At 40.4% G+C, this 20,871-nt stretch overlaps 1 protein-coding gene across 1 annotated transcript; it reads right to left on the bottom strand.

The window, feature by feature from the left end:
• Nucleotides 1-4,106: 4,106 nt before the first annotated feature.
• On the bottom strand, nucleotides 4,107-15,611 carry lmo4 (LIM domain only 4). The gene is made up of 5 exons (XM_022759409.1): nucleotides 15,528-15,611; nucleotides 13,693-13,933; nucleotides 8,974-9,070; nucleotides 8,024-8,179; nucleotides 4,107-5,755 (listed from the first exon to the last, which is right to left on the bottom strand). The coding sequence occupies exons 2-5, from the start codon at nucleotides 13,926-13,928 to the stop codon at nucleotides 5,747-5,749; spliced, it is 498 nt and encodes a 165-aa protein (XP_022615130.1). The 5' UTR covers nucleotides 13,929-13,933; nucleotides 15,528-15,611; the 3' UTR covers nucleotides 4,107-5,746.
• Between the last annotated feature and the right edge of the window lie 5,260 nt (nucleotides 15,612-20,871).

The raw sequence follows: 20,871 nt of genomic DNA, 5'->3' as shown, positions 1-20,871 counted from the left end.
GTTGTAATAATGTATGTTTTGTAGTACAGAGTCAGTACAGAGCTAAGAGGAACTCAGCTACATTAGCTTTGAGCTAAGTTTGTCAAGGTGGCTTAAGTTAGCCACAGCTCAACGAGGCAGCCATGTTAAATGTACCAACTACTCTCTTTTAAGTTTTTCAACATTTTGTAATCTATCCTTATTAACTTTCTAGCAGAGTTAGATTAGCACCACTCTGATTTCTGACTGTTAGCTGTCGCTGGTTAGCTTAGCTTAGCTTAGTTTAGCACAAAGACGGGAAATGCTTTCATCATTTTTTGAACAGATTAAACAAAGAAAATATACAGTGTTAATTTCTGAGCTTTAGAGGTGAAGGTAGTTGGAGTTTTTATTACAGAGGCTAGCCGTTTTCGGCTATGCTAAGCTAAGCTAACCAGCTGCTACATCCAACTCTCATTCATCACCTTTTTTTTGTTTTTGTCTTTTTGTCTGCTTCAAATTTTGATGAAAAATGAAAAATTTTCACCTCACAGACCTCTCTGTGTGTGTGTGTGTGTGTGTGTGTGTGTGCACCTCAAGCCCAATATTTTCTTTTTTTTGCTATTTCTTACAAATGTTTTGTAGATTCCTTTGTAGATGGAAAAATGGCAATATGTGTGTCTAGGTGTTTTCCTTCAGATCTGACCATCAAAACAACATTAGGTGTGTTTGCTCTGAAACTTTTACCAAAATAAAATACCAAGTATTGAGCACAGTTGCAGGGCTGTGATTGCAGTTAGCTTCACCTTGATGTTGTTCCAGCTAATTTATAGCTACAGTGCTACAAGTGTCTCAGAATGGCAAACACCACTGATTTGAATTTAATAATAAAATCATCATTTGTTTTTTGTTTTTTAAGAGGATAGTGCCACCTGTGGTGCCGAGCTGCTGTTCCACTGTGAGATTTGTTTTTTGTTTGTAAACAGTTTTTCAAATGGGAGGAGCTTGTGATAGAAGGCAGGATGCTATAGCTACAGCATGATGGATTCAGTAGAGGCTTTCAGTTCGGTTCATGAATGTGGAAGTGCTGACATCTGTTACACAACTAAAGAAAGGCATGACCAAGCCATAAACGCTCATATGTTGTCTATAACTAAATCTACAAAATCTATAAAATGAGTTGAAGTTATTATCATAAAACATCTGGAAGCTGTTGTTGTATATTATTTCTAATACGGTAAACAAAAAGAGAGAAAACTAGTTTGGCAGACACTGATATTTCTAAATAAAATTCATAAAGAACACAGCATCTACTCTGCCATAAAAATCTCCCAATCACACTGAGGTAAATGATAATCAAAAGCGTGCGGCAGAATGAAGACATAAACTAATTACAAATAAATACAAGGTGACTAATCATAAGTAATCCAGTTGTGGTGCATCAGCAGACTCCCCAGTGAGAGCAGGAAGGAGCTGGAGTTGAAGCAAAGTGATTTCCCTCAGGCAGACATGCCATTTAAGTGTGCTCCATTGTTGTGTGTGAGATCCATTAGCCCTCACTCTGGTTTGCCACATCAAAGCAAATTCTCACATATGGATTATGTGTAAAATGTGTGTTTTTTAATAATTTGAGTCTTGAAGTGAGCAATTTGGATCTGTGTGCACACACGTATACAGCTTATGTATATTTATGTGTGTTTGTGTGTGTGTGTGTTTATGTGTGCATGGATGTGTGTGTATGTGTGTGTGTGTGTGTGTGAGTAAACAGCTTAATGGAACCAAGCGGATTTCATAATGGAAAAGGCCAACGTTAGTGTAGCACGACACAGTGCTGTTCTGATGTGGATTACTGAGGTCACTTTAAAGCAAAATCAAACCCAAAATCAACTTAAAGGATAATTCTTTTTTTTTTTTTTTTTAAATCTGATACTCAGAGGCTCCTTTGGCCTGACAGTCATTTAATAAGCAAGTGAAAGCGGAGCACATGTTCTGCTTCTCTGGTTATCACCTCCGAAACATCAACCATGGATGACATCTGTAACATGTTTCATAATTCATACTCAAATCATCCTAAAACTCCTTAAATCAGATGCAACAGTTAAGCTAAATGAGGATGATGGTTTTGAAGCGTTTTGCAGTCATCTGAGTATTAACGCTGACTATATTTTGATGATGTTTCAATAGCCATTCCCCTAAATTTCCAGTTTTAAGTAGTTCATAGAACCTCCAGCCAAAGCTCCATTTGAATGTCACGTGAAAGAGTAGGAATGATCCCTCGAGATTGTTTTATCTGTTTATTTATTTATAATAAATCTGACCACATTGTTTTTGTGCATTTGCAGTGAGATTCAGCTGCAAGAGGGAGGATCTGAAGTTCACTTTACCACCATTAATGTTTCCCAGTCAAATGTAGGGTAAGTCTGGGGTTGGGTGTCATGTTGCTGAGGTGCTGAACCAATGCTTTTGCACATCTTAACTCTGCATTTGTATCGACTGTGCGTCACACCAGAAATCTGGGTGTTGTCTTGAACTGGGATCTAAATTTAAGCCATCATCTCAGTCAGTAACAGCACCAGCCTTTCATCATCTAAACAAACGGCGAGAGTAAGGGAACTCCACAACGACAACTAATTGGCAACTACAACTTGATCAAAATACAGCCACTAGAACTCTAACAAAAATATGAACTTATTACACCCACTTTAAAGTCTCTGCTTTAGTCAATTATATTTCAAAATAGTGCAACGAATCTAAGCATCACTTGCTGTGCGAGCTCAAATTATATTTTTCCATCAAGAAAACTTCACAAAACATGTAAAATCTGTAATTTTTTAGTCTGCTGCAACATCCCCACTGATGTCAGACACTGTCCAAATGTTACCATGTTCAAATCTCAACCTAAAACCGACCTGTTCATTGTGGCCTGTGATTGAACTTTTGCCCCCATTTCATTTTAATGTTTAACGAGTTTCATTTTTAATTTAAATGTTTTTTATTATTATTATTATTATTATTATCATTATTATGCTGTTTGTGAAGCATAATATAACTGGCACTGTGTGTGAAAGATGCAATATAAACAAATAAATCGATAAAATATTTGCTTTTTTCACAGCAGAACATTTTGACTTGTCAGAGCAGGAAAAGCTCAGGTGTCACTAATAACACTAACGAATGTCCCAATAACCTGTGACACCAGGTTGTTTCTATCCACCTATTTTTACACCTGAGTGAAAATGGCTGAAATGAGATTTAAAAAAAAACCCCAAAATATCACAAGAAACGTTTTTATGCTTAGTTGAGAGAAATCCGTGCATCCATATAAACAATATGTGACAAAGTTCAATGGTAACAGACTTAATAAATCGTGATACACATAAAGCATGTGACTTAAACATCACTGAAGCTTATGCTCCACTGGAGAGACGAAAAATGAAAACATCAGAATAATGACACTGTAACGCCTCCTCAAATGAAAAGATAAAACATCACATCTTACATAGTTTTCATTTGATGGAGGTTTGACTGTTTTTAATGGCATCACCTTGTTGTTCCCTCTTCTGCAGTGGTTTAACAGTTTAATCGTTTTCTTTTTCCAACTATCTGGAAATTCGATTAAAATTGGCGCTGAATTTGTTTGGAAACTTGACTATTGTGACCGTATGAGCCAGCACACACGATACCAGGAGCCTGAAACTGAGGCAGCTAAATATATTTTCAGACATTATTAACTTTATTATTTACACCGGTGCTTTTCCTACTTTTCCTACGACGTCAAAATATCTGTTTACACTATTCAGATATAAATACATATGAAGCTGCTGTGTGTAGGCGCACATGTAACCTACTCAAACAATGAAACTGAAATTGTGCATTTTGCTCAAATATATGATCGTGTAGGAATTCACCACAGGTCCAGTGTGCTCCAACATTCACAAAAGATAAAATTACGCGTCAGACTCATGTTTAAACGCTTATGAATAAAAAGGTGGAGGGCTATGCTTTGGGAGACATAGATATCAGAGACATTGGGATTCAAGAGATCAGCTTCTCCAGCTTTGTGAGATTTTTTCTAGCAGTTGAAATTCTGATTTAAAACACAAAAGTCTGTTTACACTTGGAGCTGTTTTTTTTGTTTTTGTTTTTGTTTTTGTTTTTTGCATGAAAGTCTTATCCTGTACAGCAGCATTGTTTCAGCGACAGCAGCGGGCTCACGAGAGGCCCAGACTCTGCAGATAAGCGCATCAGCCATTACCGGGTCCCTCCTTCAGACCTATTAGGTCTTGCAAGGACTTCAAACACCAATTTGTTCTGCAAATAGCCCATTCAATTTGTGCCTGCCAAAGAGAGACACCTCTCTCCCTCTCTGCAGTAATTGAATCTTCAAAGGGACATTTTCCTATATTTCTGTCAGGTATTAGAGTGATGAATAGCAAACGGTCATTTGAAAAGAAAGAGAGGATACATGTTTATCCATTTTCAGTTAGACACTCATCATGCGCCTTGATGATTGCTGGGCTGGAAGCTGAATGGCAGCGCTGCAGTCTTCAATTGAGGATTTTCAATGCTAAGGCAAGTCATGCACTGATCACGCCTTCCTTGTGAAAGCTAAATTCTCGGGCACTCCGCTAATGGGATCCTGCAGTAATTATGTAATTCAGACATAAAGATGTCACTGAAATGGTTCAGTGGTAAAAACAAGGGTCTCAAGACAACATTGCTATAGAGAAGTGCGTCAACTAGAATTCAAATATTACAAAATATAACCCCAGATTTAGAAAACCGTAACCGCGAGCACAGATTCTGAAGCTTCACAATGAATTTACAGAGGCTTTTAAATCTTCAATATTTTTATTAATTAAATACACCATACTGGAGCAAATGTCTCGGAAAATATCACAAATAAATTTCTCTTTCATTCAGCATTTATATGTTGATGATGATTTCTACATTACCGACTATGAGCAAATTTCTTCTGTTTGCCATGGGTTCAGGTTTTTCAAGGGAGGGGGAGGAGGGACGACTGGAGCTGAGTGCGGAGAGGTTGAATGTACTGTAGCCACGCCTGGACAACGACATTTACATGCATACTGTACATACATGGTAGTTTTACAAATACACCGAGTGTTCATGATTTGTTTTCCACAAAAAGCCACAGATTTTTTTTAAAACCCCATCTTTTTATATATATATATACCACCAAAGAAAAAAAAAAACAAAAAAAAAACACATTCCCCGTTGACAACATTTAAAATATAGAAAGTGGAAACACCATGTTGTTGGGAAATAAGGATAGAAAAGAGAGAGAGGAAAAATGAAAAGGTCCCGGTTTTCCCCAAAATGTCTTTAAACAAATATGCAGAGTTGAAAAGCCTGCATCTCTTTAACCTCATTAGTCTTTTTCTCGTTCCCTCACTTCAGTCACAACATCCTCTTGTGTGTTATTTAATTTTCTCTTCCTGAAGAGTCCCCTTGGATTCTGATCGGTCTCTGGTCTTTTTTTTTTTAATTCCAAGGTCACGGAGTCCTCAGCGTCCTGATTCAGGTGCGGTTAAGTGCAAGTATCCACCCATATTTGGGGAAAAGCCAAGGTTGAAGGCTGAGCGTTGGGTATGGGTTGCAGAAATAAAAGTCAGGTTACTGGTAAGATGGGTAGAGGATTCCTTTAGGGCAAAGGGCCTGGGAGCACAGCTAAAAGGCTGGGGTGTTGCTGATCCACGCTGTCTCGGGTGACAATGAGTAAGGGCTAAAATGAAGGCACACATCCTGCTTCCTGCACAGCTCCCGCTTAACACACCTGAATAGTGAGAGATAAAAAAGAAAAAAAAAAAAAAAAAAAAAGATAAAACATTTTTTCTTTTTGAAATTCGGGGCGTCATTAAGGGCATCAGTTCACAGAATGACATTAATGTTTCACCCTGATAAATCAACTTTCCACCAGCTTCACCAGTGTTTAATTTATTGATCAGCCAGGCTTTGAAAACCATCTGGTGTCCTATTTACTTTGCATTAACTTAAAAGTGCATTCATGAAGCGATTCTCTTTGGTATAATTAGAACCACGCTCGAACATAACTGCAGGAGGTGTTCAGTCCGGTGAAACAGAAAAATGCAGGGGAGTAAAGACAATTATCTGTCTTGGTTCCACCAGCATCCAACTTTTTCATCTTTTTTTTTTTTTTTCTTCATGATTCTAAGGGGCGATTTACTTTTCCCTTCATCCCTCAAATCACTAGGAGGGCTTCAGTCTATTAGTAATTGCAAACTCCTACTTGGGGGCTAATTAAAGTGACTGACGCTGGGAGGGTCTCACTCCCCTGGGTCAAAGCAGCTCTGTATGAGAGAGGTAATTTGTCTGTTCTGAACAAAGATATTAGGAAGAAGCTGGGAAGAAAGCTTAATAAATGAGCATCAGATATCCTATGCCATGAACGTAGACACCAGTTATGTCACAGCAAAATCACACATAATCAAAACAATGGTCAGTAGATAACCCTGTGTTTCTGGGACTGCTTCATTTTCTCCTCTGCTACGCCAGCCTGTGCTTCTATACTCAATTTATGTTGTGCTGTTCAGGATACATGAGGTGTATTGATTTTGGGGGCTGTTATCCTACTGTTGGTCTGTGTTGTTTGAGGCCGTCCCAACTTCTGCTTTAGCAAAAGAAATGAGACTGTTTGTGTGATGAAGAGCTCCAGCAGCAGGATAATTCTCCTTATTTCACTCACCGAGATAACAAAAGCATCCTGAGACTGTTCCCACTGAGCGATGTGTCTCTGTTTATTTAATAATTCTCTCTGCTATAATTAAAGCACCAGGGCCAATATTCAGATTGCATTTTAGCATCAATAATTCAGCAGTTTTCACTACAATTGATGTTAGCACATAAATAAACAATGAGGCCTCATATTTACTATGCCAGCCATGCTACGAGAGACATTGGGGGTGGGAGTAAGGACTTAAACAAGACATTTAAAATTAAGTTAGATAATGCAACAGCTTTCAATTTAAATGTGAGGAGCTCTAAGAGCTCTAAGAGCTGATTTGTAAAAGTGACAAGCCCTTAAAAGGCCTGTGACGTGGAGGGAGGGAGGGAGGGGTGCTGGAGTGGGGGCTTAATGGAGTTCTACCTCTCCTCTACTCACAAAACCACTCAAGGTGAAATGCATGCTCCCAACAATATAATTCCTCTTTCAGTCAGACTCTGACACACTCCAAACACCTCCCATATCTCTCTCTGTGCTGTGTGTGCAGACAAGGTATCAATAAAGCTCCTTGTTGTGAGGCAAAAATGATTATATCTCCTGCGGGCAGAATGAAGCTATCCTGAAGAATGAAGTTATCCTTCATATATGATTAGGCCTTCTGTTTTGCTTTCACTGGAGGCATCAAGATCAAATCAGGGAAAGCCATGATGACAGCTTCCATGATATACTAGCTGCTGCAGCTTGCTGTCTGTGTTCAACCTCGGGTCCTGGATACATATTTTTGGCCTCGGAGCAATAACTTAGCCCAGGTGATCCCAGTCTTGTTGATAGAGAAGTCAAATACTGTCTTAAACACTCGGTATTAATGGCAACGTGTCATTTTTCAGCACAATTGGGAGTCTGGCTCGGGACAGCAAATAAATTCAAGATGAGTCAAAATATGTATCTGCTCATAACAAACTGAGGGTGAGGACAGTGGTACGAAAAAAATCATTTTCACATGTTTTGTGCTGACGGTTAATACAGATTTTCTGAGTGCGTTGTCCTCCAACAAGAATGATGGAAAAATCCATTGGCTGTCTAAAAATAAAATTCATCTCTGCTCTGTAAGATTTAATATCTGCTGCATGCCTTGCAGTGGAGTTGAATCGACGACATCGATATAAACAGAGTGAAAAATGTTGGCTTGAAAATTACAGATGTTTTTCTTTTCCTGCTAATGACTCCAACTGACTGATGACAACCTTTCACTGACTTGTCCATTACTTTGAAGTCATCAAACTTCGGCCCATTCTAATAGAAACGAGACCACAAAGAACTCAGACAGACGCCGTCACATGAGGACGGTGGGAGTCTTACCTTCTGGTCGGGCAGTAGTGGGTTCGTCTGCAGTGAACTCAAATGGCCGTTGATGAGCGCTGTGGGTCTGTCGTGTTCACAGAACAGGCTGCCGTTGATGTAGTGGAACCGGTCCCCGGGGACGAGCCGGTTCCGGCAGGTGGAACATGTGAAACACTGAAAGGGGGGGGGGGGCAGAGAGAGAAGCGATGACAACCAGGCCTGACGACCATGAGGCAGAGCTCAAGCCTATTACGTAATAACACCTTGGAGCAAACACACACATGCTGATGAAGGGATACACACAGACACGTACGCATTTCTGCACAAACTGTGAGTGCAGGTGCTTGTGGAGGTTAAAGCTGTCAAATACACATTAAACTAGTTAACCGCAACTTAGGGCTTTTTGTGATCAACTGCATAATGTTTTGATCTATAAACTATCAAGAAATAATGAAAAATGCCTGTCACAATCTATTACAGTACAAAGTGATGTCATCAAATCGAGCTACATTTCTGGTAATGTTTAGCATTTCTGCTTGAAAAAAAGACAGTAATAATTAACTGTATATAAAAATAGTTGCTAATTACATTTCTATCGATCAACTGATGATAAATCAACTCATTGTTTCACGCCTGCAAACAATTTAATTATTTCCATACCTGTTTTAGCTGCCATGTACAATGATTTAGATTAAAAAAAAATACTTTTTTCTTTAATGATTTGTTTGATTATTTGAAAAACAATCAATAGCCCTACTTAGATTTTGTAAATCTTACATTTCCAAGAAAACAAAGCTCAAAGTTAAGACATCCATTCAATTCAAAACAACTTTATTTATCCCTGTAAGTGCCATTGTGCACAGTAGCTTGTCACCCATATCAACAGATAAAAATGCACAAAACTAAGAAAATCAAGCTTAAAAAACTGTGTGTAGTTCAAAGCCTGACTGAGGAAAACTCGAGTTTACCTTGAGATGGTACACGTTGCCCTGTGCCCTCATCACCAGTTCACTGGCTGGAATGGACTGGCCACAAGCGCTGCAAGCTCCACTGTTTCCAAATAATCTGAGAAAAAGGGAAGAAGAAGGGAAAAAGAGCCAGCGTTACTACGGAACCTCTGTGCGCATCTGCATAGATTTGGCCTTGTGTAATGGACTGTGGCATCCGTACTTTTGTCTGCCGAGTGTGTGACTGAATGAAAACTATATTTAGTGCTAAGTTCGCTATTCCCCCTGCTCCATTCCTAACGTGCAGGGAAAACACACAGGAGACGAGAGAGGGGAGAGAAACAGAAAATCATCACAGTATCAACAGAAAAAATGGATCCTCCGGTACTCTGCTCTCCACAAGCATCTAGCACTGAAACTGCATATTACTTATGGTGCACATTTTTTGCAACCTAATAATAACCTGGAACATAAGCAATCAGGACCTAAGAGGATTTGATTGTACATCCAGGCGGAGACATAGTGCTTTTGCCATTAGGACTCCTGTGAATGCTCTGTCAGTGCCGTGTTTCCATTAGAAACCCGTAGCTACTCGGGTTGATATATAATGTGCATGGGTTAACCTTTTCAATCATGGTGTCAACACTTTAGATTTGCTTCTGCTCATCTCTTTCGTCCCTAACCTTCTCTCTCTCTCTCTCCCTCTCTCTCCCTCTGCCTCTTGATAATGAAATGCTTGCTCCAGCTTCCCTTCTATCTTCCTTCTGAGTCCACAATTTAGATTACTTCATCTCGGTGAGCAGCAAACTGAATGAAATTTCGATTTGAGCAGAAAGTAATTTACTGGGATCTGGACCCATTTGTCATCATATCTCACCGGGTGTTTGCTCTATCACTGCACTTTTCCTAAGCAATCAAATAAGACCACGGCATCTGACATGCTCCGCAGAGAAGGGGAGAGAGGAAGAGAGGGATGGAGAAAGAAAGGGATAGGGGGGAGTGGTTAACACTGGTGTGTGTGCATCAGATAAAGTTGTTTTGGCAAAAGAAAAAGAATTAACAAGAAAAAGAAACAACAAGAGGAAAGTGTTTTAAGATTTTCATTTTTTTTCTGTTAAAACATTCTTGAGGACGATTTTATGAAAAGTATTTAACAAATTCACGCTGAGACAGAGCAGGGGAATTAATGCTTCCACCATTCCCTCCATAACCCAAGCATTTGTTAGATATATTGACGGACAAACAAGCCCAAGCTCTTTGCAAAGGGACACAGAAATGGCTTTCAATAAGACAGCCTAGGCAGAAGCAAATTTTGTCTTGGCATCATTTGGAAAGGCTCCATCAAAACTCAATTTCAGAAACTAATTAACTGGAGACTGTCGTCACAACACTGCCAATTCTCTGCTTTCACTGGGACAAGCATGATAGTGGAAATGAACATATAGGCCTTGCTTTAAGAGAAGCAGAACTACACTTCTCTCGCAACGACATTTCTGCATATCAAAGTCGCCTCATTCTAAAACTCAAACTTTGCCTCAAATTGAAAACATGTTCCTCGTGTTCGTGTTGAATTCATTCCTCGAGGAGTTTCCTCTGCGTGAATGCTTTTGAGAGGTGTCCAAACGAAGACTACAGGACGGTTTCACCACAGCCCCCCCTTTTTTTTTTATTTCACCATAGTGTTAACCTAAAGTAGGTTGATTCAATTTTTTATTTTTTTTTTAACCAGGGGTTAGCTCTTGATGGTATTTGATTTAAGGAGCCAAAGCCTTTAGGTGCTCAATTAAGCTGCTATATCAGTTTGAACTTGGGCTCTAATGGCCTCTTCTGCCAGTGAACTACAGCGCAGAGGTGAAGTACACACCCCAGGTCAGTATAATTAAAGCCAAGGGACTCTTTAATTGCAATGACACATCTGGTTTCTGCTTTTTTTCCTCCGAAAAAAAAGCACAGCAGTTCTCACTATCTTCCTGCAGGATGGATTTATCTTGATTTATCTGTTGTCTTCCCCCCCTGGATCTGATTTTGCTACAACCAACGCGTTTGATTAAATTAAATAACAAACAAAAAAACACATTTAGAGCCGTCTGTCGTCTATATAGGCAATGACTATTGGATTTCATTTCAGCACTGACTGCCAGGTGAAATATAGCGTGGCTTGCTGCTAGATGTCTGGTAAATGCAGACCTCATTCACCAAGGCCTTTGAGTAGGGTAAAATTACCCCACAACAATGATTCCTGCAACACAGTCCATTAAAAATGCCTCTCTACATCAGCAGCCAAAGCACCTTAAAAGCACTAGGCCATATTGATACTGAAGCGGGGCTTTGCATAATGGCAAGAGCTGCATTAGAGAAAAGGGTGGAGGGGCTGGGGACAGGGTGGGGAGGGGTGGGGAGATTGCAAGGATGAGGGAGGGTGCGTGTGGATCTGTGTTGTGTATGTGCATGTGTTTTGGGAGGAGGGGGATGGGGAGGTGTGGGTGTGTGCAGGGGTGGAGGGTGGAGGGTGAGGGTGGTGGTGGTGGTGGTGGTGGTGGTGGGGGATCAGCCAAATTACACTTGGTTAATTCAGAGTAACAGATCTGGCCCCAAGTGAATTGAAGGCCTTGAATTAATTCTGTTATGACAAATCAAGATAAACGTTTCCCCTAAATTGCATGCGATTTAATTAATTTCTGAGATCCCAGTTTTTTCCTGGCCTAATAGTTCACATTCTCTTCTGCTGTCATAGTGCTTGAGTGGGCAGACTTCAAAGTGATATTAAATAACCAACTATTAGATTTACCTCACACGTTCTATTGGAAAAGTGCCATTTAATTACCTAGGCTTATTCAATTAAGGGGACAGCATTCTCCCTGAATCCAGCAGCCACAAGTAAATTAATTCTCCCTCTACTAGCAGCCCACAGAAATAATATCACCTCCAGCTTAAAGCGACATGATCCCCACAGCAAACGCAACTTTGGCTTCAAGTTTGACATTAAAGCTTTTGGTGGCAGCGCTGCATGAAAAACAGAGATGGTGTTGGTCCTGTGATGTTTGTGAATATTCCTACTTGATGGGAGATGGGTATCATCCCAGGCCAGGCATACATCCCTTTACAGCCCTAATGTGATGCGTTTGGACTTCATGCTAAATCAGATGAGCATTTTTACATCAACTCTATGAACATAAGTTTGGAGCTACAGCTGAAAATGTATGTCATATGGGCAGTTCAGCAATCTATTACAAAAATGAGTCTGCCCCTTTAAGATGAGGGGAAAAAAACAGCGGCAAATGGCCTTCGCAATAATCCCTCTTCTCTATCTGTCTTTCTCTCTTGCTCTCTCTCAAAAGCCAATTTGGTTAATTAAATGTTTTGTTTGCAGTGTGGCTCTCATTCATTTCGGACACGTCATTGGGAGCGGATACAAGCCAGGGACCAGATCTCATTAGATAAAACCCATCAGGACTAAAGGAAATGGAGGGGGACTATAATTAAAGCATTTAATTGTGTAGACTCACTGTCAGATGTTTTTTTCCCCCCGCTCCTATCTTTATCTCTACAGAGATCTCATGGTTCCATAATATGCGTTTTAGCTCTTCCACCAAGCATGCTCTCATTACAAGTGGAAAGGTGTATCCACATTTCCCCCCCTTCCAATTTTAATTACGTTATAGTCCCATTATGAATGAAGTAGCCCATTGACTTCCTCATCCTTTTTATGAGGTGGGTGTGAGAGCGCACAGGCACACTTTAGATTTTGAATTATCCGTGCAGATTTAATGGCAGTGTTGCATGTTGACTGCAGTGCAGGTCCATCTTGTAGATTAATGCAAAAGAAATTAACTGTGCCCAATCTCAGATACGTGAATTTATATGTATTTTAACTTATAAAAACAAAAACCTTCAACTGACAAACATAAATATTAAAGTGAGCTGAAACCGTTAATTAATAGGTTTAAAATCAATACCATTCTTGCACCCCAGCAACAAAGTATTTGAACTTGAAGTAAACTGTACCTTGTCCCGTCACTGCTCTACATTACCAGAATAAGGGTGTCATCAACAACCTTTGGTTGGGTGTCTAGCACACCTACTAGAATATTAAAAAAGGCTCTCTTTGCTAATTAAATGGTGCTTTTCTGTTATGTAAAAAAAAACAACTGAAAAATAAAATGATAGTCTGTGCCCAACTCGAACAATGTACATGTGTCTGGCAAAACAAACATAAAATCCTACAAGGCCAATTTTCTGTCCTTCAGTTGACCATGAACAGCAAACAGGACGGACATGTAGATGGCCTGCAGAACAACTCTTTTGCTTTGTGCTCTGTCAACATGCCAGATTGTTTGACCTCGTTCAGGGTAGAAGGGAGAGACCTCAACCAGGATACTTTAATGAGCACTGATGATGGTAGTACAATTTGAGACACATGTTCCGCAGAAATACACTTAACCTTGCCGATCATTGCATGACCAGCGCAGATCATTGTTAATTTAGCCCTGTTTTTTTTTTAGTTTTTTTTACTTGATTTAATATCATTACTTCATATATTCCAGGACTTTTAAAAGTAAAGTTATCTGGTTTCTGAAAAATGCAGTACCCTCAAATATTCATGCAAGATGTGAAATGAGTTATCCAACTTATACTGTAACATTATAACAGGAATTACTTCTGAAAATCTGTAGCAAGAACGATCAATGACAAACACTTGAAATGTAGCTCTGTGCGTGCATTTCGAGGTCTTTGTCTCACCTGATATAGTCGTTTCTACAGAGGATCATGCCACTTTTTGTGTAGCACGACGTGCCGATTTCGCCCAGCTGGGCCTGACAGCAGGAGCACTTGAGGCATCGGCTGTGCCAGTAACTGTCCATGGTGTAAAGGAGGAAGCGGTCTGCGATTTTGCCCCCACACCCCGCACACCGCTTCCAGGACAGAGACCCTGTGCCCACTGGTGGTGGCTGGCTGTTGCCTCCGGGATTCACCATTGTCCCTGCAAACACAAACAGAGGAGATGATGTTGACAGTCCCATCCGTTGTACATGTCACACCCAGAAGGGTGCAGTTCATACTTTTCCCAAGTGAGTGTTGTTATGTACACAGTGGGGTCAAGACCTCAGACAGATAATGTTGGATCCTCACGTAAGAGGGTAATACAATCATGTGAACCACACTCCACGATTTACTTTATTAATTATGAAATTAATTTAAGATTCCTGCCACTTGAACGTCTTGTTGCATCAGCGTGGTCTTTGAGCAGCTGCAGACTGCAAATCATACCAAAGCACAATAGCTGATCTCATTAAGGGAACAGTTTCCGAGTCCTGTTCTGCTACAAGAGAGCTACGAGTCATTTAGTGAACTAATCTGCCCTTGATCTCTGTCTCATCCCCATGCGTTGGACCTCTCATGATGAATGTCTGTTAAATGATAATACCAGGGGCCACAGGAACAATTATGCAGCTCGGGCTTTTGTTGAGCTGATCCTAAGAAATTCCAAATAACACAATACTTGACCACACAATACTGCACTCTATTGCAGTTTGAATAGCTGGGAGGTGGTTATCGCAAAACACAAAGGAATAGGCTGAAACAAGGTTGGCTTCAAACTGACATTGAAAACACTTTGACATGTTGGCTCTGTGTTTACCAACACTTGATGCTTGCTAAGGCCTTTGACCTGAACAATGGGTATGATCTGGTCTGGGTGACTATAAACCAATATTTAACAGCACCTTTAATGGGACACATGGCCCCTGCTAAACCACAGACCTGCTCTAATGATGTTAAGTGTTCTAATCTAATGAAATGCAGGCATTTGTTTCACCTACAAAATTAATGTGGGTTCCTTCAAATGTAATCCTCTCCAATTTGGTCAGGCAGACTACATGCCTGGATAAAGCCAAATCTTTGTTGAAAGGCAGGTAGGCTAATTAGAGTTGGGGAGGGAGGTGGGGGGGGGGTGCACACAGAAAAGCATTCAGTAAGCCCATTAGCGATGGCTCTTAGGGACAAACCACAGCGTACCTTAGTGCTGATTAAATCTAAAAGGAGATGAATCAAAAAGCCGACCTGAAAGTGACTCCCTGGATAAACAAGACGGACCATCGTCAAGTTTCATTCAGAGAGGAGTTTCTTTTTTTCCGCTGAGGGATGGAGGGGACAGGAGGTGGGGGGGTGGGGGGGGTGGCTTTTAACTTAAATGGGCTAACTCAAGTAATTACACGGGCAGGCAATTTGGGCGCAGAGACCAAGTCATGGAAATAGGAGAGAGGGGAAAAAACCTATCAGCCAGCCATGTGCTAAAAGGTCCTGTCCGATGGCTGCTGCTTTTCCTTTTTCAATTTTTTTTTGGAAAAGAAAAGAAATGTAGCATCACACTAGTGTTATTACGGTGTAAATGCGTGAATAGGGGTTTAAGGAGAATGAGGTTAATGTCGCTAAGAATTACACAGGCTATCAAATATCACCGCCACATATAAGTAGAACAGACGAAGCTGGTTTCCAGTGAAAACTAGCTATAATTAGAAAGAACAAAATACATTTTAAGGAATCGCCATGCAAACATAACAGCAACAAACACCCACCTCGTTTGTCTCTTTTAAGTGTAATGGCTGTAAAGTTAAGGACTTGAAGGGTAAAGTAGGTGAACAGGTAGGCGAGAACAACAGTCCCCCCCCCCCCCCCCCCCCCCCAAAAAAAAAAAAAAAAAAAAAAAAGTACAGGTAAAAAAGCGGACACACTATATCGCGCGGCGGTCGGCCTCCAGCTCCGCGCGACTGCGAACCTCAGCGAGGACTCGTGCTCGTGTGTTCACTGGCAACAAGCGGAGCGCCGAGCAAATGGAGTTATCAGATAGTATTTCCACTGGATGGTTCCCGTCTCACTGTTGCTGCCGCTTTAGAGCTCTTTCTTTTCGCTGGAACAAAAGAAGTCCATTGCGAGACGTAATTACAGGTCTACGTGTGCCGCAACGTCCTCGAAAATAAGAAGTGCGTGCTTTTGGCGAAAGGACGGAAAAAGAAATAACGAGGCTGGCAGAGAGGCTATAACTGACTGTCCTCTGATCTGGTCTCCGGGTCCCGTTAGCTGCTTGTTCTACATGTGTCGCTGACAGGAAGAAACCTCCAGTAAAAAACCCCTTTTAGCCTCGTGACGAAGGTGCCGCCGCAGCCAATCGGCGCGCGGTCGATTTAAGAGGAATAATAAATCCAGCCAATCAGAGGGAGGTGAGATTGACTTGGACACGCAGAGACGGATGGAAACGGAGGGGATCGGTCGAGGTAGACCTGAAAGGTGCGAAAGAAACGGACAAGAGACGACTGTCAAAAAAACAAAATAACAAAACGAAAACACAACAGTTAACAGTTTAAAGAGACCGCAAAGTACCTTATAATAAGGTCCTTATAATAAGTCTAGCCTTTATGTTTGTCCTGTTTGATAGGTTGCAATAATTAACGTTGATTTATTATCTTCTTTAATCGTCTTTATTCATAAAAGAGGAGTGATTGGCTGTGGCAGCTGAATATTATCATGTTAAAACTGATGGATATCTCCCTATCTCTGCACTGAATGGTTTCCTATGTGACCGGACAATTTTTTTTTTAAATACAAGCTGCATGGCAACATCCACTCGGCTATATTCATCTCACGTCTGAGTTTAATTAGTTGACATTCAATAACTACTTAGTTTACCGAGGATGACTCCAACCTCTGGGAAATATCAAGGCCTAATAGCTGCGTAGTGGCGCCATCGTCTGTCACTGAAAATAATCGCAGCAATGCCTGCTGTCGTTTACAACCTCATTAAGCCTCAGGTCGTTGGTTTCAACACCTATTAAGGCTAATTTGCAAGACCTCGATTTGGCTGAGATCATTTAATTAATTCAGTCTTACGGTTTTAGTTTTTCAGCATCATGTGAGACATCAAGGAGACGATAAACTGGAGGCAACTGAAACACCTTTTAATAAAAAATATTGTGGTGCTGAAATGTTTTCTAACATGCAGCTGAAAGAGAAGGGAATTCACCCTCTTTTATATTTAGCTTATACCAAAATAAAAGCTGTTGCAGTGCAGATGCTTTAAACTCTCCCGTGCAAAAACAAGTGATGTCTTCAGTTAAAGTAAAAAAAAAAATTTTTAAAAAGTCTTGCTATTGGAGAAAAGTTGCCTCAGAGAAAAGTTGCTTGAGATTCACCGGGTTGAGTGGTTTTACATGACAAAACAGCTTTATTATAAGCTGCCCCTGGCTTCATTAGAAAGACATCAGATGTATAAAGATGATCTTTTTCTTGACTTTAATTGTTTAATTATTCCTGCAGCTCCAAAGAGATTGTGCTGCATCAAGCTGATTTCCCTTTGGCAAAGCCAATGCTACTCCACCTTGGTTTGAGCCACATTCTCTTGACATTCTCATCAAGCCTCTCACTCGCTAGAACAAAAAAACCACAGAAGATGGCAAAGAATATCTTTTCCACCAAGGAATGATTAATTGATATAAATGATTAAAACAGAGGGAAATTATGAAATGAATTTGAAAAGGGGCCTCACAGGAAAAGCTTTGTTTGTTCCAGGCCTATTTTAATGAGCTTTTCATAAATGGGCAAGAGAAATTACTCTGCATGTTCTTTTTCTGGAGCTCTTTTGCAAAATAATTATGGCTAGTTGAAGTGAGGAGGAGGAGGAGGAGGAGGAGGTGGAGGTGGAGGGGTCAGGGAGTTTGGGGGGGCAGAGGAGGGGGGGGTTGGAGATGAGCAGGAGAGAGAGAGCTGAAAGGGGGGGGGGGGGCTCCCTCTGAAATTGATCATCTCCTTTCTCCGCTGAGATCTTTCAAGTCCTGTGGCAGTTTCCAAGCAGCTGCATTATGGAGCGGACCAGATAAAAAAATAAAACACAGCGGCACACAACAATATGACGGAACACTATTTCAGTGTTTAAACAGGGACAAGAGAGTGTCAGATGTGGCTCGCAATGTTGATACTCCCCACAGGGGTGATCTCACCGAGATGAAAAGGAGACCACGGTGCTTCATAATGAAGCTGCTTGTCCTGTGGGAAAAAGCAAGAGAGCCACATTCAACATGGTGGTTAACTTCAAATTGGGATTCACTCTGTGTTATATTCTATTAACATGACATGAGCCACAGAGAGGCCGCTTTCAATCTGCAAGTTTACACACCACAGGCAATCTTCTAACTAAACAACATGCAGGTCACCATGACCCACTCTCTCACGCTCATTTCATAAGATCACATTGGTTTGTTTACCACAGCTACATGTGGCCTTGTCCTCTGTGATATAGCATCACACTCACTTTACTGCATCTGTGTGTGTGTGTGTGTGTGTGTGTGTGTGTGTGTGTGTGTGTGTGTGTGCGTGCGCGCGTGCGTGCTGTCTTTTACAGGGAATGATATTCAGTTAGCTGAGCCAACTGATGAAGGAAGATTAGAGTTCAGATTATCTACAGATAGAGAGGACCCACTCCATGACTGCATGGAATATGGCAGACTGAGCAGAAAGATCTCAAAATGAAATCTACTAAATGAGCAACTACTTACATAAAAAATACATTAAAGGAAGGGTTTGACATTTTGAGAAATACGAGTATTCACCTTCCTGCTGAGTGGTAGATGTGAAAATTGGAGACTGTGCGGTAAAAAAAAACGAGCCCATAGGTCGTTTGTACAGCAGGTTATAATGACCCATAGTTACGCTTTGTTGCTAGGCGACACCTAGCGGCCGTAGTAATAATGACAGGAGCAAAGCGAGAAGTACAATGATGTAGTATCAGGAGCGACAAAGTCCTTGTTATGATACAGCAGAGTGGTGTTTGATTCCCATGTGGAAATAGCAGTTTGTGTTGTTTCTATTACCCGTGACCGTTCAATAAAGTTAACCACGTTGTAACCATGACAACGAAGATCGTCTAATATTGAGGAAGTGTTTATTTTAACCCAGATCATGATCTTTTCCTGCCCTAACCAAGCCATTGCCGTTATAACAGTAACCATGGGGATGAAGGTAGGTACACAGCTCTCGATACAGTCAACATGTTTATTATTGTAACCACGACAACCGCGGTTTGGTAGCCTACGCCTCCTGCCATAGTGCGCTATTTCAGGAGACACTCCTATGGGTCGTATCAGAGGGTTGAAAAAAATGACCCACATAGTTGTTGAGGTTGGAGCACTTGTTGGAAAATGTATAGCAATAGCTTCAGCCTTGAAGCTATCCAAAGCTAGCCACCCGCTGGCTGTAGTCTCGTATTTACTGTGCAGTCGTGAGTCATGAGTGGTATCGACTTTTTCATCTGAAGAAAGCAAATGAGCAAATTTCCAAAACATGTGAAATTATTCAGTTCTTTAAACATTTAACAACGGTGACAATTTCTATATGAAAGACTGGTACTCAGTTTGATACGAAAAAAAACCCCAAAAAACAACCAAACGTCCCTTTTTTTGCTCTTGTTGATGCTATAAGAGCACATTCTGTTCAGTTCTTTGCAAATCAATACACTCCATTTCATGGTTATGGGAGACTACAGTCATGCAATGTGTAATTGAAATGGCATGAAAATAAGCACATTCAGAATGACTAAATTAGAGTAATCAAAGCCTTCAATCTGAGTTCATGGCTGTGTTGCTTTGTCTTGTGGTATGTTCTCTGTACTCCTTCCACTTTACCATGTGGTTCAGCTCGACTTGGGTCACGAAACAATGACACAGCCAGCAGTGTTTTGCTCGATATTCCCTTCTCAAAATATGTCTCACTTTATTTAATTGGTGGTATTGATCTTGTTCATTTATCGTTTTCAATAAAGAGAAAGCAAGTGAGTTTAAGTAAATAGAAATTAACAACTCAATAAATACTCCCTGTATGTCAGTGGATTTCTTTAAAGGCTGTGCTGATAGTTCTTGTTTTCATCAGCTCTGGGCAGAGCAACAACTCTGAGTAATGTGTCAGGACCAATATAGTGGTCTGAAGATCAAAAGATAATGGAAAAAAAGTGATTTGTCACACGTCACATGGACATAATAGAAATGAGTCACCAGAGATAAAGTGAGATTTCACAATCCAAACTACTCTATTTGCATTTTTTCTTTTTTTGCTTTAAAAATATTGTTAAACAGCGTCAGCATACAGACTGTTTCTGAATCATAGATTCTGTTGTATCACTAAAATCCTCTAGAGCAAATGATCTCTTCGTTATGGATACAATGATGCTTAAAGACCTCAGTGTATCAATACTTAACACAATTATGAAAAGCACAAATCTATCCATTTCTAGGGGAAGGTTTCCTAACATTTGGAAGTCAGCTGTTGTTACTCCCAAACAGAGATGTGGTGATCACCACTCTTTATATAACTACAGGCCCATCAGCATCCTGCATAAAGTTCCTACAGTCGTGGAGAAGCTGGCAGCAGAACAGATTACCAACCACTTTAATGTAGATAAAGATAAAGATATAGATAAAGATATAATATATAAAGATATGCATAAATAAATTAATAAATAAATAATACAGGTATAGATAAAGAGGACATTCCTGGTGTGGTATTTCTTGATTTCTGAAAAGCATTTGACACTAAAGTAAATGTTTGGTTCTTTTTTTAATCTGTTTGAATTATACCTCTCTGTTGGTGCACAACCAATAATTACACATTCTTCATCTTCCCAGTGGTATTCCACAAGGATCCAATCTAGGCCCACTTCTGTTTTCTTTATGTATTAAAGATCTACCTTTTTTTGTGTCCTGACACCAGTAGTTATACAAGCCAACATCAGACCACAAGATATAATACGAGGGGACTGCATTATTCCACAGAGAAAGTTTGTTGGGTCAATCTACATTTTCTGTAAAAGCTGCACAACAGTAGATGACTATTCCCACTACTATCAGAACCCTGAACACATATATCATATTTATATCT

Source organism: Seriola dumerili, unplaced genomic scaffold, assembly GCF_002260705.1.
Source record: "Seriola dumerili isolate Sdu_G_001 unplaced genomic scaffold, Sdu_1.0 BDQW01000321.1, whole genome shotgun sequence".
In the NCBI taxonomy this organism is placed as follows: Eukaryota; Metazoa; Chordata; class Actinopteri; order Carangiformes; family Carangidae; genus Seriola; species Seriola dumerili.
Note: the sequence above shows the minus strand (reverse complement) of the source record. Positions and strands in the feature narration are given on the sequence as shown.